General features: G+C 40.9%; 1 protein-coding gene across 2 annotated transcripts; it reads right to left on the reverse strand.

Annotated features, from left to right (window-relative positions):
• Nucleotides 1-1,899: 1,899 nt before the first annotated feature.
• LOC137176373 (sarcalumenin-like) lies at nt 1,900-19,748 on the reverse strand. Of its 2 annotated transcripts, none has more exons than XM_067582579.1 (8): nt 19,638-19,748; nt 9,089-10,321; nt 7,592-7,687; nt 6,830-6,925; nt 5,509-5,625; nt 4,874-5,107; nt 3,894-4,243; nt 1,900-3,521 (listed from the first exon to the last, which is right to left on the reverse strand). In XM_067582579.1, exons 1-8 carry the CDS (start codon nt 19,720-19,722, stop codon nt 3,021-3,023), a joined length of 2,712 nt encoding a protein of 903 aa, XP_067438680.1. In that variant the 5' UTR covers nt 19,723-19,748; the 3' UTR covers nt 1,900-3,020. The 2 variants fall into 2 exon arrangements, with proteins under 2 accessions (XP_067438680.1, XP_067438679.1); XM_067582578.1 differs by having other exon boundaries at nt 7,592-7,690.
• Nucleotides 19,749-19,873: the final 125 nt, after the last annotated feature.

The following is a 19,873-nucleotide window of genomic DNA, read 5'->3' on the forward strand; positions in this document are numbered from 1 at the left end:
TTTTTAAGACGTCTTGTTCATGTTGTAACATGAACAAAACATGAACAGAACATTTGTATCTTACTTTCTTTCTGTGCATTGGACAGGCCTTGTTCATAATTTGCCTTTTGCATTCAATTTCTTTGCATGGATGAAATTGTTTTTGTAAGCAAACCTACTTTGCATTACTGTTGATTTGGAGGTCTGGAACCAGGCTAACTGTATACCATTGAACCTTTATCCACATGTCAGTGTGCAGTTTTACTTGTGCTAACAAAGCCATTTTAACTATATATGAAGAGAGGATTGAGGACAGCATGGAGCAGTATTCACTACTGTCGCCTCACAGCAAGACGGTTTTGGGTTCAAACCCACTGGCCAGCTAGGGCCTTTCGGTGTGGAGTTTGCATGTTCTCCTGCTTCCTCCCACAGACCAAAAACATGCAGACTGACTCTAAATTGCCCGTAGTTGTGAATGTGAGAGTCTCTATACTGTATGTTAGCCCTGTGATTGACTGTCCAGGGTTTACCCACGTCTCGCCCAATGTCAGCTGAGATTGGCTCCAGCTCCCCTGTGACCCCATAGAGGATAAGCGGTAAAGAAAATTGTTCGATGGACAAAAAGAGGATTGAGTTCTGACCTATACAAAAGTTGGTCAGAGCTACTGTGTGTAATAACAGATATGCACAAATGCAGAGAGAAAGGGGAAGATTAGCACTGAGAGTGATATTCTGATCCATAATATGTGTATCTGCACGCTGACAAGCTAAATTGTTCTAATCTCTTGTTACTGAATTTAATAAGGACCAGTCCTCAAAGCTTTAGATAACTGAATTTACATTTACAGCAGGAATTTTATGTACTTTCTGCTCTCCTGGACTGTCTTAGTAAGTGCTAAAAGAGTCTTTTGTTTTAATATATTTAGTGAAACTCATCGGTATGACATTGCAGTTGTGTGACCAAGACAAAATCCTCTGTATGTACTTAATTTGTTACTTAAAGTGGACCTGGGTGAGTCATTGTCACAGTCATATTGGCTCTGCCACATCACTGGGTAACTGTGGTGTGATCAAGCCAAAGAGTGTTTATGATTCAATACCAAGCTGACTTCAGACAGACCATCACTTTCAAATACCGTTGGGTTTCACACTCAGACACACATACACTCTTCTTGACAAACAAAAAGAATTCACTGCTTTGAATGAACCCACATTTAACTCAATAATACAGGAATTATAACAAGATTTAACCATGACAAATGATTAGCAGAGGAATATTCACATGCTACCTAACTAGATTATCACTGAATGCATTAAAGACAGAACTGTGTCCTGTTTTGATAGAATACCAAGTAAGAAAGTACTGTACAGTTGTTTAAAACCTCAGTAATGTTTACTTTCTTTTTTTTTCTTTCTAATTGGCATTTTTCTCCCCTGAGTCACCCCGTATTAAAAGTGAAACTTTAGCAGCTGATATGGAGACATAAAGCTTCTTTTTACCATTCACTCTGCTGAGGAGTCAGTTTGATTAACACACTGAATGAAGGCGCCTCCTGGTGGCTTTTTTCAGTCACTGCATGGTTAATTAAACAACAGCTATCCAAAAAACTACATTTTTATTTTATTGTCAATGGAGTTTTAGGCTGATGTGTGCTCACCCAGCTGTTACATGTTTCTAATCCATACAATGTTGTTATGTGTGAACAAATCAATGTGCAGTATTTTACTCTGAGGTCCAAACTGCTGCATGTCAGTATGAGAGACTGAGAGCTGGTGCTTGTAGCTTGTCTTTGGCTCATATTTCCTCCTTTTATTGCATTTTGCAACTTAACAACAAAATGGTATGAATTATATATCTTTTCAGTCGATATGTTCTCATCAGTAAAGTCTTTGTACCCTCACAAAGGAAACAAGCCTGCAAATGTTTTCGTGGTTTATTCAAAAGAAATCACACAAAAGAAGAACAATTACAAACAGACCTAAAAGAACGAGGAAAGATTACATTTTAAAGAAAATGCCCCATGTGGCATGCAGCCAGGTTGAGGTAAAACTAGCAACAGTTCAGAGGGCTGAAAAGGCCACACTGGCATTAAGCTTACATGGACAGAAAACTGCAATTAAATGATGGAGTTTTGAGGAGAATGAAAAGAGTATAGAACAATACAGAAACAGTACAGTGTAGTGTAGGACAGCATACTGACTGAATGTGTTTGAACTACTGCTAAAATCAACACTACAAGAGCACCATTCTGTCTCACACTGTTTTTAGGACATTAACATGGTGACTAAGTGGATTGAGATGGTGAAAACACAGCACAGCAGATGTGACTGACTCTTCAGACATAAGAGTGGCAGCGTTTAGTTTCTCTGGAGGAGTAGTCACTGCCAGCATCTTTCTCTGAAGATGTGAATAAATAATATACAAACTTGAAAAACTGGGAGAAACAAGAAAACAACCATTCTCTGATTTTATTCACATATAAGAGAAAACAGAGGTCTATTTTTTTCTCATTTCCATCTTTTGGAAATATGTTGTGCTGCAGACAAGTAGCATGTTTTGTCAGACAGCGAAAGCTTCAGATGGAAAGTTGACTACACACCTTTTTATCTACACTTTCTACCAAACTGTAGTCAAATATGCAAACACTTTTCATTGTTAGTTTTGATTCACTTAAGTACCAGATACTGAGGGTATCAACTTTAGTTTTACAACTTTAGTCTAAGACTATTTGAACTATTCTGGTGGAGTAAATTCTGTCCATTTGGTACTTCATGCAGAAAAAAAACAGGCAGTAAGAATAGCATCAGATCAGATCAGATAGTATTTTTAAGTACAATCCGACCCCGGTCTGCTTGGTACATCTTTGCACATTTTCTATTCTCTTTCTCTCTGTTTTGCTCAGTCTCCCCACATCCAGTCCTGAGAATCAGTGGGGATTATTTCAGGAACGCCTCTGGCTGCTGCTGCTGCTGCCGCCATCTGCCTCCTCTGTTCTTCCTCCTGCACCCTTCTCCTCCATCTCACTGCCTCCTCCTCCATCTCACTGCCTCCTCCAGCGGTTTTTGGGTTTCTCCTCACACCCAGGACCCTCACAGGTACCAGGGAGCGGGGGCGGAGGTGTCGGGGCGGACTTCGAGGGTGCAGGTGCGTCTGCGCCCTTGCTGACACTGCTGAGTAGAGCTGGCAGCTCCTGCGAGATGGCCTTCTCTATCCTGTCCAGCAAGCAGCCGCCACTCCAGCTGCAGTGTTGGGAGAGCTGCTTGAAGCTGGACACGGGGTTCACTCCGAAGAAGTCCTGATAGGCCTCCTTGTCAGGCAGGTCGAACTTGCTAACGTTGGTCTTGGCCAGAATGGATTTGAAGATGTAGTACTTGTCCGGGTCAGTGACAATGTCGTGGAACACCTCGTAGGGGTCGCTAAACCAGCCCAGCTTGTCATAGTAGGTCTGCAGGTAGCGGTCCACAAGGAGGGCATGGATGCGCACACGGATACCATGCTGGCGGATGAAAGCGATCTTGTTCTCCATCTGGTTCTCAATCACCTGCAGAGGAGAAGAGAGAGAAATGAGAAAGGACAGAAGGAGAGAGAAAAATAAAAAGACAGAAAGACAGACATTTTTAATTAGGGAACAATATAGAGTCTACTGTTTCTACCATCATTAAGGACTTGAGTAACATCTTCACATTAAGTGCTTCTTACACAAAGATAACTCACAGAGGTGTATATTGCAAGTTATTCATGAGTTAAGTCACAATTAGGCTTCTCAAATCTCCAGTATTTAAAACATTATTGTCAATCTTTTGAAAATGTGGTGAGGTGAACATGGCTGGTGCTTAACGAAGCAATTACCACATTGGGTGTGTCTAAACTCAAAGAATCATATTGTCAATGAAAACAAGTGAGGAAGTCCTACCTGGTTGAGGTCCTCCAGTAGAGAGGTCTCCTCCTTCATGAAGAGCTCTCGGCTGGTGTCTGCAGAGTAGTCCTGAGGCCAGAAGGAGCTGACGTACACCCGAGGGGGCTCTGTGACGTTGATCAGGGGCGCCATGCTCCAGAACAGGGCTCCATAGACCCTCATCAGGTCCTGGGTGGTGAGACTGTCGGCCTTGTTGAGGATGAGGCGGATCTGGGACTCGCGGCCCTTCATCTGCCTGAAGAGCATCTCCAGCTCCCCACCCACGTCCAGTTTGGTGGGGTCGAACACCAGGAAGATCAGATCAGCCCGATCAATGAACCACTGGCACACCTCGCTGTAGGGGTAACCTGAGGGAGAGGAGGGAGGGGATTCATTTCATGAAAAGGTTTTCAGCTGAGAGCTCATGGTTGAAAATTGTTTCATCGCTCAATACGGTACAAGGGAATCTTCAATTTTAAAGTGAAACTCTCACATACAGTGATGTGACTCACAGACTCTTAGAGGTAAATCTGTTAAAATGCATAATAAATAAACTTGACTCACTGTGCAACTTTAATATTTAATTAATTCCCTATTGTGGTTGTGGTATGTGTGCATTTCTGTGTGTGTGTGTGTGTGTTTATGAGTGCCTGGAGGCTTATTATACTGCCTGCTGGTCTGCCTATTTGTCTGTGAATCTGAGTGTTTTATTTGTTTATTTATTTTACTGATACTTTATGCCATGCTGACAAGCTAATGTAATATGGTGCTGATGTCTGTTGCTGATATTGACTCCACTGATCTCAGTCATTGATTAATTGAGCTTCCACTCTGACCACAGCTACATATCTGTCTGTATAAGCCTGGGAGGAGAAATCTTGGTGTAATATGGTAGAGAACACTTTTTTGGCATGACAGTGAAAAAAAACTAAAATTAATAAATTAATATTGGCTATCTGCAGCTGTGATGTTAACATAATTCCATTAGTAATGCTCACCTCTCTCCTGCTGCTTGCGGTTCTCGATGACACCAGGTGTATCCACGAAGGTGACCCTCTCCAGCAGCTTGTGGGGCATCTCGATACCCACCAACTTCTCCAGGAAGCCTTGGCCGAACTTTTCCAGCGGGGAGAAGGACCGTGAGCTGTCGGCTGCCATAACAATGCCTTCTATGGTCCGAAACTTCTCACCATGCATTATGACAGTGTACTCAGAGGTGGTGGGTTCAGCACCTGGTAAAGGGATGAAAAGGGAATGATTTAACAGGGACAATTTATGGACTTCAGCATGTTTATTGTATAGTTTAATTTTTACTTGATATATGTTGGTATACATAAAGCAACACTTTAAACTTTACCTTAAAAATTCATCCTTAATTCACAAGTTAACTAATGTTTAGTTGATGTTATTATCAATAAATGAGTACAGCTTATGATAATGAAGATATAAATCATGATCACCATCACAGAAGAGTGGGTAACCTTAATCTTACACAAAACTGTAATATATCAACATAATTATGAAGCTTGTGGATTACTATCACTACTTTTGTCATTTGCACTTGTTATCATTGGATAATGGCTTCGTCACTGACAAGCTGCGTCACAAACAGTCTAGTTTGATCAGTATGAACCTGTGTAAAGTTCTTGCGAGGTGCCGTGAAGACCCAGCAGGTAGTTGACCATGGAGGACTTGCCGACACTCCAGGGTCCAAGGAACAAAACCATTGGTTTAGAGGTGACCTCCCCATCTGCAGTGGGGACATAGCAAGAGAGGGATTAAGAGAGGAAGAGCATAAAAAAATCTGCTTCACAAAGATAAAACTGTGCAGGATCTTTTTTTCTCTATATTGTTTAAGGATGACGATGTTTGTTTATCTGTTTGTCCAGCCAATACCTTTGTCCAGAGCGACATATCTCAACAAGAACTGGACAGAATGCTAAACATTTTTTTTCTGCATGAACATTCATGGTCCGCTGAGGATGATCACTGAAAATGTTCATGACTTTTTGTCTTGTACCATCTCTAGATCAAAGTTTGTTCTTTCACTGGAAATATCAAATCAGATGGGCAGGTTGAAATCAAATGTACAGAACACAACCATTTAGATCCATTATCTCTCCTCTAGTGCCACCCTCAGGACACAATATCAAACTTACACACAAGACAACGCATAATTTAATAGGTGGAAACTGTCATGTAATTGTTAAGAACATTTATATTCCAAAAAAATACCCTTTCTGATTTAATGAAACACACAGTATCCCTTTGTGATACATATTTTGGTGTTAAAACGCTGAACACACTGACATTAAACATCCTGATTGTGTACATGTTCTTCTATTCTGCACCACAAGGGGTCACATGGCACAGCATGAAGTCCTCATCCTGCTCCTTAGCATAAATTACTATTACTCCCTGCCCTCAAGTGCTATGGAACAAAGTTGCAGGGAGGCTGGCCTGCACAGCGTTCCCCTTAATTATCAGCAGACAGAGTCCTTATTGTGCTTCTCTCCCAGATTGAACAACATCAGGTCGGGGCTCCATTTCGTCTTAACTGGGACTTTATTTGCACCCCAATCTTTCTGTGCAACCCCAGTTTCTTAAACCATTCACAACTGTACTGTGCGGTTAACTGTGGTGAACTGAAACAGGTGGTTAAAACTGATGGGTGGGTATGGTGTGTTTCTGTTTGATTTCCAATGAGTCATGCTTGAAGCACAATTATGGTTTTAGGTGTATCAGATGATTAATGGCACTGGTGCCAGAGTTTTCAACAAAATACATCATTACAGTTTACCTTATATGAAGTGAACTGCAGTTTAAGTCATAAACAGATCATTTTGTTGTTGCTGTAAAGCCTACTTAAGATAGTGCATGTGATATTTGGCAAATATACAAACAAACAAATTCCATGTTACACAGATGTGATCTTCAATCAGAATCTGATTTACCTGTGACCTCATGCTGCCTGAGCTCATTGTACTTGTAGGCTTGCTCCACTGGCTTGATGGCCTTGTGGTAGATGTTCAACAGCTTCTTCATAGCAGCTAGAGAAAAAGAAAGAGAGAGAGTGTAATGGCACCATTTTGGACAGGACTTTCATTAATGCTCTTGCTATCATTACTGATTGCAACAATTGCTTTGGCAGTAAGTGATGAATTGCCCTCATAAAGTTTATTGAATTGAGCCGAGGTGATTAAGAGACTGGCTTTTCTGCAGGACTCTCTGAAAAGAACCAGTCTGATTTAAGAGAACAGAGAGGCCTTCATGCCAAGGACAGAGTTATACATTTACACTGATTAATCACCTGCCTCAAGACATGTCTGCAAGCACACGCACACTCAGTTCATGCACTCACACAGTACACACACTTGCACATAAAAGCCCCAGGACCTGGACATCATGAAACAATTTTCAGAATAGTTTCAGCCCCCAAAATTGACTCAAACTTCCTTTTGTTCACATGCAAACACATCTGTTTTTCTTTTTCCATTGACAAAGTAGCTGTAAACATTCTGCTGTATTTTCATTTCGAGCTCTCCACACAGAACTTCCGCAGCAAGGATCCAGTTTTTGATCAAGAGGATGTGCGTTTCACTGACTGGAATGTTGGTGGGTGTACGTTATGCCCTTTCATTGCATTTCAGGGGGGAAAAGAATTCTAAGCATAAATTTTCTGATGTCAGTAATTTTGAGATGTATTTGTTCTTTACCTGAGAACTCTTCTGAGGGTTCAGCAGTAGCCAATCGCAGTGTTTCTTCAATGTGGGAGCGGTCCCTCTGTGCTGGGCCTGCTGCCTCATCCTCACCTGCTGATTGGAAGAACAGACTCTCAGTCAACTGGTACATTATAAACCCTAAGACTGCTAAATGTGGTAAATTACTTCTTAATGCTTGATCTGACAAGGACGGCCTTGAAAACTAATTTGCAGTTTTCTGTGGCATACAATGACTTATACTGATCATATTACATCTGTGAAGTGAACCACATTCTCTTATCTGCTTACAAAGACAATTCATGAAAACTCAGCTGACATGGTTACAAAAAAAATGTGATCCCCAGGTAGATGGCTTCCTCAGCTATGAGTGACCAGACCATCTGGGCTGAGTACAAGCTCCACTGTTATATCATGCTGTTGTCCTATCTATCTGTCTATTCCTTTCCTCTGCTATTTCGGTCTGTTTATTTCTGTACCAGAGGTTGTTGCTAATTCCCCTTTAGCTACACTCAGTGTCATATTCTGGGGGCTCGGCATGCCCAAGAGAGGAAGAGAGAAAGATAGAGATCTTTGCTGTAATTCCATGACCCATCTCAGCTAAATCCCCATCACATTTCCAGATATATATATATTTTTTTTTGGTTCCATAAGGCATACTTTATATAGGTTTTATGAGTTGTAAGTAATGTTTTTTATAGATCAGTAACAACTTTTCTGTTGCCAAAAAAAAACTCCCTTCGTCCTGTGTATATCCTCCTTGAGCTTAACTTGTTTTTGTAAATAAAACTAACTAACATCAGCCACACTGGCAACCCAAAATCTGTCCTCATCAATGGCCAATTACTGACCTATATTAAGCATTAAATGTTTAATTAACCATTAATAAAGCCATTAATTACAACTTATAAACTATTTCTCTCTGAAAGGCTTTTCAGATGGATGAGGAAAGTTCTGTGATCACAAGAAAAAGCTGATATTAAACCAAATCTGATTCAGGGGATCACAAATTTACAAAACTATAGTTTCTCATGATCACAAAATATATGACTGTAAGAACACAAGCTTTTTGTGTCTGCACCAGAAAGATGCTTTCTTGTCATTGTACCAAAAAATATACTACTATACTACTTACTATGTTTTTAGTAACCATTTAAAAACTACAACGCACATTACATGAGAAAACTTTAAATGACACTCACATGAGTGTAATGAATAAGGCAGTGAAGAGGGATCCGAGTGAGAGATGGGGAACTCTTTTGAGACTCAGCCATCGTCTTTTATAGCAGGTGTCAACACCCAGTCACCAGATAATGGCATGCTTCTTTAATTACAGAAGCTCTCACTATGGGGAGAGATTTACTCTAATATCATCCCAACCTTCTCTATGTGTAGCTGCTTGTCAGCTAGGCAGTACTCATGTGTATCTCCTGTTTTGAGATGACAGGAGATACACGTGAGTACTTCATATTATTGGTGTTCTTCTTTCTGTACCTTTGGCCGTAGACTGTGCAGGCTCCTCTGCAGTCATGTCCTCCACTGTCGCTTCCTCAACGTCAACAGGTTTCTCTTCCACCACGGGAGCCTCCTCCACTGTGGTTTCCATGGGTACGTCTTCCACGGCCACATCCTCAACAGACTCTGGTGTGACCACCTCCACAATAGGCTCTGGTTTTATTTCAGCCTCTGGAATCATCTCCGGCTCTGAAATTACTTCAGGTTCTGGTTCTTGTCCTGCAGCCTCTTCAATCTCAGGCTCTGCAGCCACCTCTGGTTCTGAAATCACCTCTGGCTCAGCCTCGGGTTCTGCTTCTGCCTCTGGTTCTGAAATCACCTCTGGCTCTGCCTCGGGTTCTGCTTCTGGCTCTGGTTCTGAAATCACCTCTGGCTCAGCCTCGGGTTCTGCCTCTGCCTCTGGTTCTGAAATCACCTCTGGTTCAGCCTCGGGTTCTGCTTCTGGCTCTGGTTCTGAAATCACCTCTTGCTCAGCCTCGGGTTCTGCTTCTGGCTCTGGTTCTGAAATCATCTCTGGCTCAGCCTCGGGTTCTTCATCAGGCTCTGCTGTCACTTTCTCGGCTGCTTCCTCTGTGTCCTCCTGTTTGTCTTCACCTTCTGGTTCCTGAATTGCTTCTTCAACAGCATGTTTTTCCTCTTCTGCATCATCTCCCTGAGGTACATCCTCTTCTTCCTCCTCCTCATGAGGCAATTCCTCCTCTGCTTCTTCCCCTCCTTCCTCTGTGTGGTCCTCCTCTTCCTCTGCTACCTTCTCCTCCTCTTCAGAAGATGCAACCTCCTCAGCTACTTCCTCCTCCTCCTCCTCCTCCTCTACACTTTGAACCTCCTCTACAGGCTCTGCATCAGCCTCTTCATCAGAAATCTCCTCTCCTTCTTCCTCCTTCTCCTGGGCAGCTGCCTCCTCCTGTTCTTCTGTCACATCACTTGTTACCTCAACAGTGGGAGCATCTTCCTCAGTTGCAGCTGCTTCCTCCTCCTCTTCTTGCTCTGAGGGCGAGGCTGGCTCTTCTTCAGCGGGAGCACCTAAAGCTGATGGGGGTGTACAGGGCTGACACATGGCCCTCTCTGGGGCTGGGGTGTCGTTGGAGGAGCTCTGGCTGGTGTGATCTTCTGTTGTGTCACATCCACAGGAGAAGAGGTCTCCCTCTGGCTGCTGGAGCTGCAGACGCACCAGATGCTCCTCATCATGGATGGAGGAGTCTGCCAAGAGATCTATGAAGCGAGGAGATGAGAGAATGCGATTAGATGAGGTTAGTTTGTGTGCTGGTCTTTGATCAGCACTGTTTTACACCCACACAAATAACATCTTGGCATAAAAATGTTAAATTTATTCCTGATCAGAACTGTGACCGCTGACGATCATTTTAATTCCCTGAAAACACTTCATAAATTGATTTTACATTATTACATGTATTTGTTTAGTCATTTGTTTGTTGGCAAAGCATATTTGCAACAGTAGAGATCTGTTTTTACTCCACCTATTACTTGATGAAGTCTTGGAAAAAGGTAAAAACAACAATACACAAAAGTGAGAATCCACTGTCATAGTGAATAGCTGTGACTTTCTGATGTCATACATTCATCTCACACTCATACATGCTAATATAGCATATAGCATAATATTTTCTACTTTGTTAGCGAGTACAGCCGTTATTTGGCTAACTGTGAGGCCTTTGATGGTTGTCTTCAAAGCAATGTGCATCCATAATGATCTATATATTCCCTATAGAAATACTTTTATGACCAATCAGATTGCATGCAACTAACTGTCGATTAATTTAATTCAGCTAGACTTCTGCTGACCAGTCACCTTTGTTCTTTATGTCAGCACTTCACTGATCAAGTACAGAGTAGATCAAATGTTCAGCACCTCCCCGATTTAAGACTCAGATTTCAGCTCCTTGAATGGTGACATGAGGACTATTTGAGGCGCTCATACAGTGGACAGTTGCAGTGGACAGTTGTAAAAGAGGACAGCTGAGTTGACATGATGGAATCTAATTATTCTCATTGTATACAGTACATTAATTACTGTTGTCATGTTTCAGTTCAATCAAAAGGAAGGAGCTGTATCTGAATTCTTACAATATAAACAGTTATATTTCTTCTTTTCTTTTCTTTTCTTTTGCAGTGTTCATATAAACTTGCTTTGCCCACATTTCTCGAAAATAAAGGTACCCAAATCTTTTTAAAACAAAGAAAGTATTGAATTCAGCTTAAGCCTGTTACAATAATTTGTGCCAATATGTTTTTTTTGCTGGCATCCTTAAAATCTGACAGTTATTGCACAAAATGTTTCTCCCCACAGCTCAATTCTAATCAAATTATTTTCTTGTTAGAAAAGCCTCAGAAAAAGTATTTCCCCACAAGAAAATACAATTTGTTTGAAACCCAAATAGCACTACCAGTAATTCTTATGGATATAAAACATAATTTTGTTCGACATCTTTTTAATATCTTACATTATAGGACTTGGAAGGGTTTAGGACTTCTTTTGACAATCAGTGTCCCAACTATGTGGAATAACCCCCTCCATTAAAAGCCATTTGAATCTGTCTCCGCGAAAATTATGTGCATTTAGTTTTGATAAGTCAGCAACAAAGTCGATTGCTCATTTGATTTAAATACTTGGTGTCATGTTCATGTCTATGAACATTGTAGGTTTTCTCAAGAGCAAAGCCAAAGATTGTTGGAGTCCTTCTCTCATATCAATTAAAGACAATAGCAGACATTTTCAAGAACAAGTTGCACACACTCAGCATCATACAACAGATTACAGTTACTATGGCTTCAAAACAATCATATCTAAACTTGGGACTCCCTCTCTATTACACCTACCATGCATACATGTACATGAGATACCCTTCAAAACCACAGTGTACAAAGAGCACAGTGACCTCTATTTATATACTACCTCTATAACGGCCTGTGAGGTAGTCAGACTGGGGAACACACAGTGGTACACAGTGTGATATGAGTGGGACAGCTAAATGTATGTCTACAGTTCATGTTACAAAGTGGGGTCGGTGTGGAGGAGGAAGACTAAGACAGCTGTCACTATAGGTTTACATATATGTAAGACTTCTTTGCCCATAAAGAGGAACCAGGCTAATGCTAAAGGAAGAAGCTAACGCATGTGCTTATCACTTTAGATGCTCTTACTGTTAAGTATTCGGTCAACATTTTGTAAGGCTTAATAATAAAATAATACAATTGTGCCATTGTTAATATCATTAGTAACACCTGTGCTTTTCCTGCTATGACTATTCAAAATGCGTGTGGTAAAACGATGCATAGCAACAGCAAAAAAACTGACAATCAATTGCATCAAACTATAGTTAAAGGATAGGGTCACACTTTTTGAAGTCTGTAAAACAACAGTCAGGTGCCTATATGAACATTGAAACAGGTTTTGCTTGCTATAATCATTTCTCCTGTTCATACTGGCCAATTAAAGATTTGAAATGCAAATGATGGGGGACAAAATCCACAGTTGTCATTTTGTGTAAAAAGTTATTCAAAAGTTTATCTGAAGCTAATTTGAAGCTTCAGCAGTCTAAGTTAGTGAAATCAAGTGGATATCTTCCAAAGTTATCCTCTTTTTAGTACAAAATTCCCTATTTTTGTTACTATCCCTCCATTGCAGCCCAACAAGGGCAGCTGAAGCCTTATATTATCTTCACACTTTGGAAAACATTTTTGCACAAAACAAGGACTGTGGATTTTGTCCTCCATCACTTAGATTGAAAGCGGATTAAGAGGAGATCTACAAACGGCCAGTATGAACATGAGGAACAATTACAGCAAGTAAAACCTGTTTCAATGATCATATAGGCACCTGACTGTTGTTTTAAGACAGACTTGAAAAATTGTGAAACCACCCTTTAATTGAAGATGCAACACATTAATATGCTATGCCAAGTCTGCTACTAAATTCCACTGTTCTTGATCTAATAACATGTTAGCGCGATCTCATATTGTCTGGAGTGCCCAAAACAACCAACTGGGCAAAAAGAATATCACTCGACTGCAGTCTTTTTTAAAAGTGGATGTAAAAGAGTGAGATGAAGGAAAGATTGACTGCTTCTGAGTCAGTCTAGTCAAATCACAAGCTGTAGTAGTGAATAGCTTTATACTGATCCAGCTGTCCTAAACATTGACCACAGTCAGTGGTCCTAAATGATGCAAGCAGGACTTCATGTACTCTCCCTCTGTGGCACTGATCCATGACAATTTCTTTCCGCTATTTTAAGGCCCTGAATCCCACATCCAACTATTTAGTGCTCATGATGTCGTTTGTCACATCCTGTGTCTGGAAGCTTTGTTCGCTTATCACCTCCTGAGGGGATTGTCAGCATTAGTGACCAGAGAACATCAAGCTTATATATTCAAGCATCCACACTGTGTGCAAACATATGTGAAGATCAGTTTTGTTCTACAATGTTTTCTGCTTTGTGATGTTTACCAACAGTGAAAATCAAACAGTCTTATTCCAAGTCTATGGCAGACCACTGTGTATTATAATATGAACCCAGTCAAACCCTACAAGTGAGACCAGTAGATCTCCAGTGTTTGGCCAGACCATCAGTGATTACGCTGGTAATGCATTCTAATTAGCTAAAGTATGGTGGCCCTGAGGTGCAAAACAGATGGACAAATCAGAAAACACAACAACAAAACCGAAAACACAACATTTTATTGGTTAATGTGTTTTCTGAAATATTGTGTTTTCAGATTCGTCACAGTTTTTTCCAGGAAGGTTGTGTTTTTTGATTTGTTAATGTTTTTCCTGAAGTGTTGTTGTGTTTTGCACCTCAGGGCCACCATGTGGCAGTACTGATTTCCCTGACTTCAGATGATCATAAAGAAGCCTGTGAACCAGTTCCCAACCACATAAAAATACAAAATATATTTACTTGGATAAACAAACTTCCCAGTGCCTACTCAATGACAAAATGTCTCCTTAATAATAATTAACAAATAACTCTTCAGTTATAATTAAATGCTTCCTCAATAATAATGGACAAATACTTCTTTGATAATAAGGAAATGTGTATAAAGGAGATTTCAATGAAAATAAACAAATAAACAAAATAACAAAATAAAGCCTGAAGACGTTAGGCTATTGTTAGGCAAGGAAAAACCTTTGCATGATTAGCACTAAGATCTCTCCTTATGCAGGTAACCTAGTTGAAAAGTGATTTCTTAATATTCACTCAAACTAGGCTCCAGAATGTTTGAAATGGCCCTCTATCAGAAAAGCAAAAAACAGCAAAGAAATCTTAAAAATGCCCAAAAAGACCAGTGTTTGTGACAATATCTGCTAAAATTAGGTCTGCAGTAAGTTGAGGAAGGATCAAAAAAGACATGGGTATGCAATTTCCCACCTCTCTTAAGCATCAAAGAAAGGGCGTCGTCACACCCTGATTGGCCAAGAGGGGAATGCACCCTGCTCTCAATTATTATTTAGGAGCCAGTCCCCACGCCCTGCGCAACAGGTGGTCTGAATAACCCTCCAATCAAATCAGAGGAATTTCAACATTCAGCTATAACTAACTGGGAAAAGGAAAATGACAGCAAGTATCCAGGAATGGGTGACCGCTACAACCACACTAAAGAGTCCAAGCCCCAAATCAAAATCATGCAAAGGTCTACTGATATTTATCAAGCAAGATTTGTTCTTGTCAGCGTCATTTTTGACAACTTTAGGGGGATAGCGAGTTCATCTGACAAAGAGAAACTACTACAGACGATTAAGTGACAGTCACTTATTCATCGTGTACTCCCTTGCTGTCACTGGCAGAGGTCGAGGTATGAGACTTGCCTGTCCAACCTCTGGCATTCAGTGTGGCCCAGGATGCGTAAAACGTGCCAGACTTAAGTGTACTGTAGGTGTCAGTAATTGAGTGAAACAAATGAGGGGTTGAGGGTGGTGGTGGGGGTAGTGAGGGGTAACCTGAGGAGGGTGCTTAGATGCTGCTCTGATCGAGCTACGGAGGAGGTTTGGATGCTGTCCAAAGACAGAGAAGCTACAGCATTGTCTGTTGTAACATGAACAGCAGCAGCGGCCAAAGATCCTGAAGTACCGAAGGTACTCGACATTACATAACAAGGTCAGTTCCAAATGACCATTAACTAGTTGTTTATGTTAGGGTGAATAAGGTAAATGTGCTAAAGATTCTGTGATTTTTTTGTTTTGGGATTTCAGTCCATTAATTGCCTGCTTTATGTAGGAATCACACGTTGATGTCATGATTTAGGGACAAGCCTTCTGTCTTGCTAACATTAAAGGTGCATTTTGTTAAATCAAAAAGTTCTATATATATATATATATATACAGCTATTCATATGTATCATCTAAACGCAGGCCACTGCAATCATACAAACTGAGTTTAGTCTGCTGGCTTGTCTCCATGCTGGATGCCTCAAGAGAGTTATGAAGATAAAGTGGAGAGATCAGTTTCTGCTGCTGAGCTAGTCCCCAGCAGTGGCCAAATTAAATTAAAGATAACATAGTTAGGAAGATGGTGGAACATATTAGTGAAAGAAGACATGTGAAAATAATAAAGTTGGATCATATTTTGTTCAGATTAACATTATACAGAAGGAACATATAAATTGGCAAATGTACAAAACGTTACTGAATTATTTGGGAAAACCAAGGGGTTTCTATGGGTTTTCTGTTTTTAGCTTTTTCCCTCAAGGCCCTGCATATCAATCAAACTGTGGTCCTGTCATTCTTGGACACCAGTTGGGATAGTCACCCCCAGGGTACCCTGACGGTCACATACTCAAGGATGCACATTCATTGTAGTAGCAGGCTACAGTGAGGTACAACCTGTATCCCAGTCGATTCCCTTGTGGACCCCAGGAAGAATAGTTACTACCCTGGTAGCAATTAATGGCGATCCTAATAAACAAATAAACAACCAAGCCAGCCACTGAACAAGGCGAACAAGAGGTGGACAAGATGTATTTTAGCGATTTATTTAGCATAATTATGTACATTTATTTAGAGGCACAGGTATATACAGGATATTTTGCATAAGTAATTTAAGATTTTGAACACTATTGGATGGATTACCATGACAGTTGATGTGAACATGCACCCAAGATGAACTGTAATAACTTTGAGCATCCTTTAACTTTTCATGTATCGTCATCTTCAGACCAACTTTTCATTTTGTCCAATACTTAGTTGATGACCATAGCCTCAGTTGTACGTTGTGTTTAGTGCCAATTCGTTTGCTAATGTGCTAAACTAAGATGGTGAACATGGTAAACATGATGCCTGCTACATATCAGCATGTTAGCATTTTAGCGGTGATTCTGGTACATTCAGTACATGTTGACACAAAATGGTTGAACCAATAGGCTGCAGCATCTGTGGGCCATACTTAACATTTTTGTGTTTTTAAGCAATATTGATAGAATGATTTTTTGCTGCCAGTGGCCTGCACAAAACTGATATATTATCATTTTATAAAGTTAATATGGTGAATATGTCAGCAAACAATTGCTTACTTACACATCCAGCAGACACAAAGCATTCATTTTTGGGAATTATGTTTCTTTCAACCTGATGAATGTAAGTCAAACATTTACTCTCCTTTTAGCTCTGTTTTGGTCTCCACCAACTCTTTAGCTGTTAAATGCTCCAATATGTTAACTAGTTAGTTGCTAACTGTCTGTCTGTCTGTCTGCTGTTTGGTGCTGGGCAGGGAAGCATACAGTGTTTTTCGTGGAAAACAGCTGCCCACTGCAGCTGGAAAGAGGTTGAAGAGAACATTGAGACCGAACCAAAACAGTATAATTGTGGGCTGTAAAACCAAAACAATATGATTCAATATGAATCTCTTTTGCACATCACACATAGTCATTCAATCCATTGCTAATATGAAAATATGGATTCTAGCAGCATTAAAATGAGACATTTGATAGTATTGCAACACCCGTTATAAGTTGCTTCAAGCATAAATAAAATACACATCCATCAAATAAAAAAAAGAGCTTGAAACAATAGACAACTGTTCTGTGTGATCATTTGATCATTTGTGTGTCTATGTAGGGCTTCCTCACTCCCAGGACCCTGCTGTTGCTGCAGGAAAGCCTGGGCAGAACACATTGTCGTGGGGATAGAGAGGGACAGGTGCCTGGGTGCAGCATGGTACCTCTCAAAGACTGAAATAGTCCCACAATGCGTCAGAGGGTGAAAAGAAGGAGGGATAATTCCGCTCCTATTTTCAGGAAGTGTGACGCTCTTTTCTTCCCTGTGATTGTCATGAGGCTGGCCTGCAACTCTACTGCACTATTGCTCACATTCCCTGCAATAGTGAGTGGGTGGCAGTGGGTGACTCAGACTATTTTCAAAGACCAAAGACCAATAAATGCATCAGCAGCACTAGGAGTGACAACATCTGCCTATTGTGAGCATAATAACCACAATGAATGATGAGTTAATATGCTTAAATACATGGAAACTTCAGGCATCAGTGCCCAAAGCAAAAGCACCCAGTAACAGGAACATGCAACTAGTGATAGTTTTGATCAAATTTTTAAACATTCTGCATCTTTCTCAGCATCTAATTATATGCACTATACACTGTATTTCTCAATCTACACAACCAGTTTGAACCTTTCCACTTCACCACTTTTTTGTCAGTACAGCATGGAAAAGAACACTCAGTGCACAGTGTCAACAGCACAACATATAGACAGACATAACAACAATAAATAATAATCCCAATATTCCTAGGCAATGAAGAGCTGCATGTAACACAATGCAAGATGCAGGAATTAGAGATTACGAGGCAGAGTCCTTGGTTGCAACAGGAAAAACTTTTGGCGGACGAAGAACTGTTGCTAACATGCTACCATTCATTGTAGTGAGGGTAAAGACACAATCAGTGAGTTCATCAGTGAGCTCTGTGTGACATAATCCATCTCTCCTTGCTGAGGAACCTGCCATGTTCCCCTATTTTATCTCATTATGCCCTTTGTGTCAAATCTCACCCTTTCTGAAAAGGTAAACAAACAAAAAAAATGAATACAGAGGGGGAGGACACTGCCACGTCACCTTTGTCACTACTTCAGTTTATTGTCATTAACCTCAACTTTTCATAGAACTTTTATTATCTAGTCATGTCTGCTCTGCTCTCTCATGCCCCTTTTAGCTGGGACATCCCCTGGAGCTAGACCCTGCTGCCTGGAATGACAGATTAGCAGCTCTGGAGACAGATCAGAGCAGAGACAGACAGGAGTGATGAGGCTTTAATGAGACATTAAACGCACTGCGCTGATTTTAGCTGCAGACTATCTATTTGCACTCATGGATGTCTCACAATTATTTTGTTTGCGTGTAATGTCTTCTAGCTGGGAATATTTGTGTGCATATGTACTTGATAAAGATATGTGCGCATTCCCTGGAGTGTTTAAGAGATGTGTATCAGTCCACAGTATTGGTGACCACAGTATCTGGTGACGACTTTGTCTGACTGATGCCTGACACCTGACTACGGCTGCATGTGAAGACCAAAATGAACCAGTGCAAGGACAGACAAGGGTATCCTCCTGTGCCTCGACGTCAACCAAGCATGACAAGTCACTAACTGTAAAACTTGACTAAAACAAGTAAAGCGATCTATAAACCATCATAATTTAATTATGAATGAATAGTGTCATAGCAGTGATTTCGGATTCGCACAGTTTAAAAACATTAATTTGTTGCAGAATGAAGGCTAAAACACCAAGTGACTCTAAAATGTCAAAATCCACACTTGAGCACTGACTGGTGAAATAACATGCATGTAATTGGCTGTGAAAAGATAGTCGAACCAAAATAGATCCAGTGGGGGAACTAATCATTTCAGCCAGTTTTTGCTTTTGGCTGCAGTAGAGAATGTGTCTCTTTGTAGTGAGTCCAAGTCAGTCTGTCAGTGCTGTCACTGTGTTTCTCTCCAGAGCAGTGGGAATAAGCAGCAAGCAGGACAGTTTCCATCAGCTGGTGTCACACCTCAGCCCTGACATTTCCATGTACAACCGCAAAGCTCCACACTGCACCACCATAACATATTGCAACACTTTTCCTGCCTGATCAGCTGTGGTTTACTCAGATGTCTGTCAAAATTGGACACATATTCCAATTGGAAACAGAAAAGAGGGACTTTTCTATGAGAGGATGCAAGCTGTATGATGCAACTGAAAGACATAATCAGCTTCTCTTACTACCTCAAACTAGTAGAGAGCATAAGAAACGCAGCAAGTCAAAAGGTGCAATCAGAAAAACATTTACTTGTGCATTTACACACATTACGTAAAGCAATTTGAGACTAAAGGTATGGATCTTTCAATTTTACCTGTTGCTGAACTATCACTGTCATTGTTACAGCCACTCCAAGTCTCAGCAAGACATACATACAAAACCTCTTTCATACCTGCTTAAATAACTCCAGGAGAATCCAAATGCATCCGACAACAAGCAGAAAAACCTGAAAAGTTTTACCCCAAACCCCAAAGCCCTCGGCCATACCTGCAGCAGACAGGGCCAGCAGAGACAGCAAACAGCACACAAACACCAGAGACTTCATTTTGGCTGCCAGGGGCCTTCTCCTCATCTCCCCTAGATATATATACCGAACCGGCTGAAGGTCAGAGGGCATGCCAGTGGAGGTGGGGCGCAGCAACTGCACCCATATCAGCCATTGTGTGTCTGAACAGCTGCCTGGTCCAATCAGAAAGTTGGGAGCAGATGGAAGCGAGAAGAGA

Source organism: Thunnus thynnus, chromosome 3 (genome assembly GCF_963924715.1).
Source record: "Thunnus thynnus chromosome 3, fThuThy2.1, whole genome shotgun sequence".
Taxonomy (NCBI): domain Eukaryota; kingdom Metazoa; phylum Chordata; class Actinopteri; order Scombriformes; family Scombridae; genus Thunnus; species Thunnus thynnus.

Excerpts from the sequence above, each read along its gene's own strand:
- LOC137176373 (XM_067582578.1), bottom strand. The coding sequence starts at position 19,722 with ATGAGGAGAAGGCCCCTGGCAGCCAAAATGAAGTCTCTGGTGTTTGTG. Across the intron at positions 4,244-4,873 it reads CCGCAAGCAGCAGGAGAGAG|GTTACCCCTACAGCGAGGTG; the intron begins GTGAGCATTACT and ends CCTCTCCCTCAG. Across the intron at positions 3,522-3,893 it reads TACTGGAGGACCTCAACCAG|GTGATTGAGAACCAGATGGA; the intron begins GTAGGACTTCCT and ends TCTCCTCTGCAG.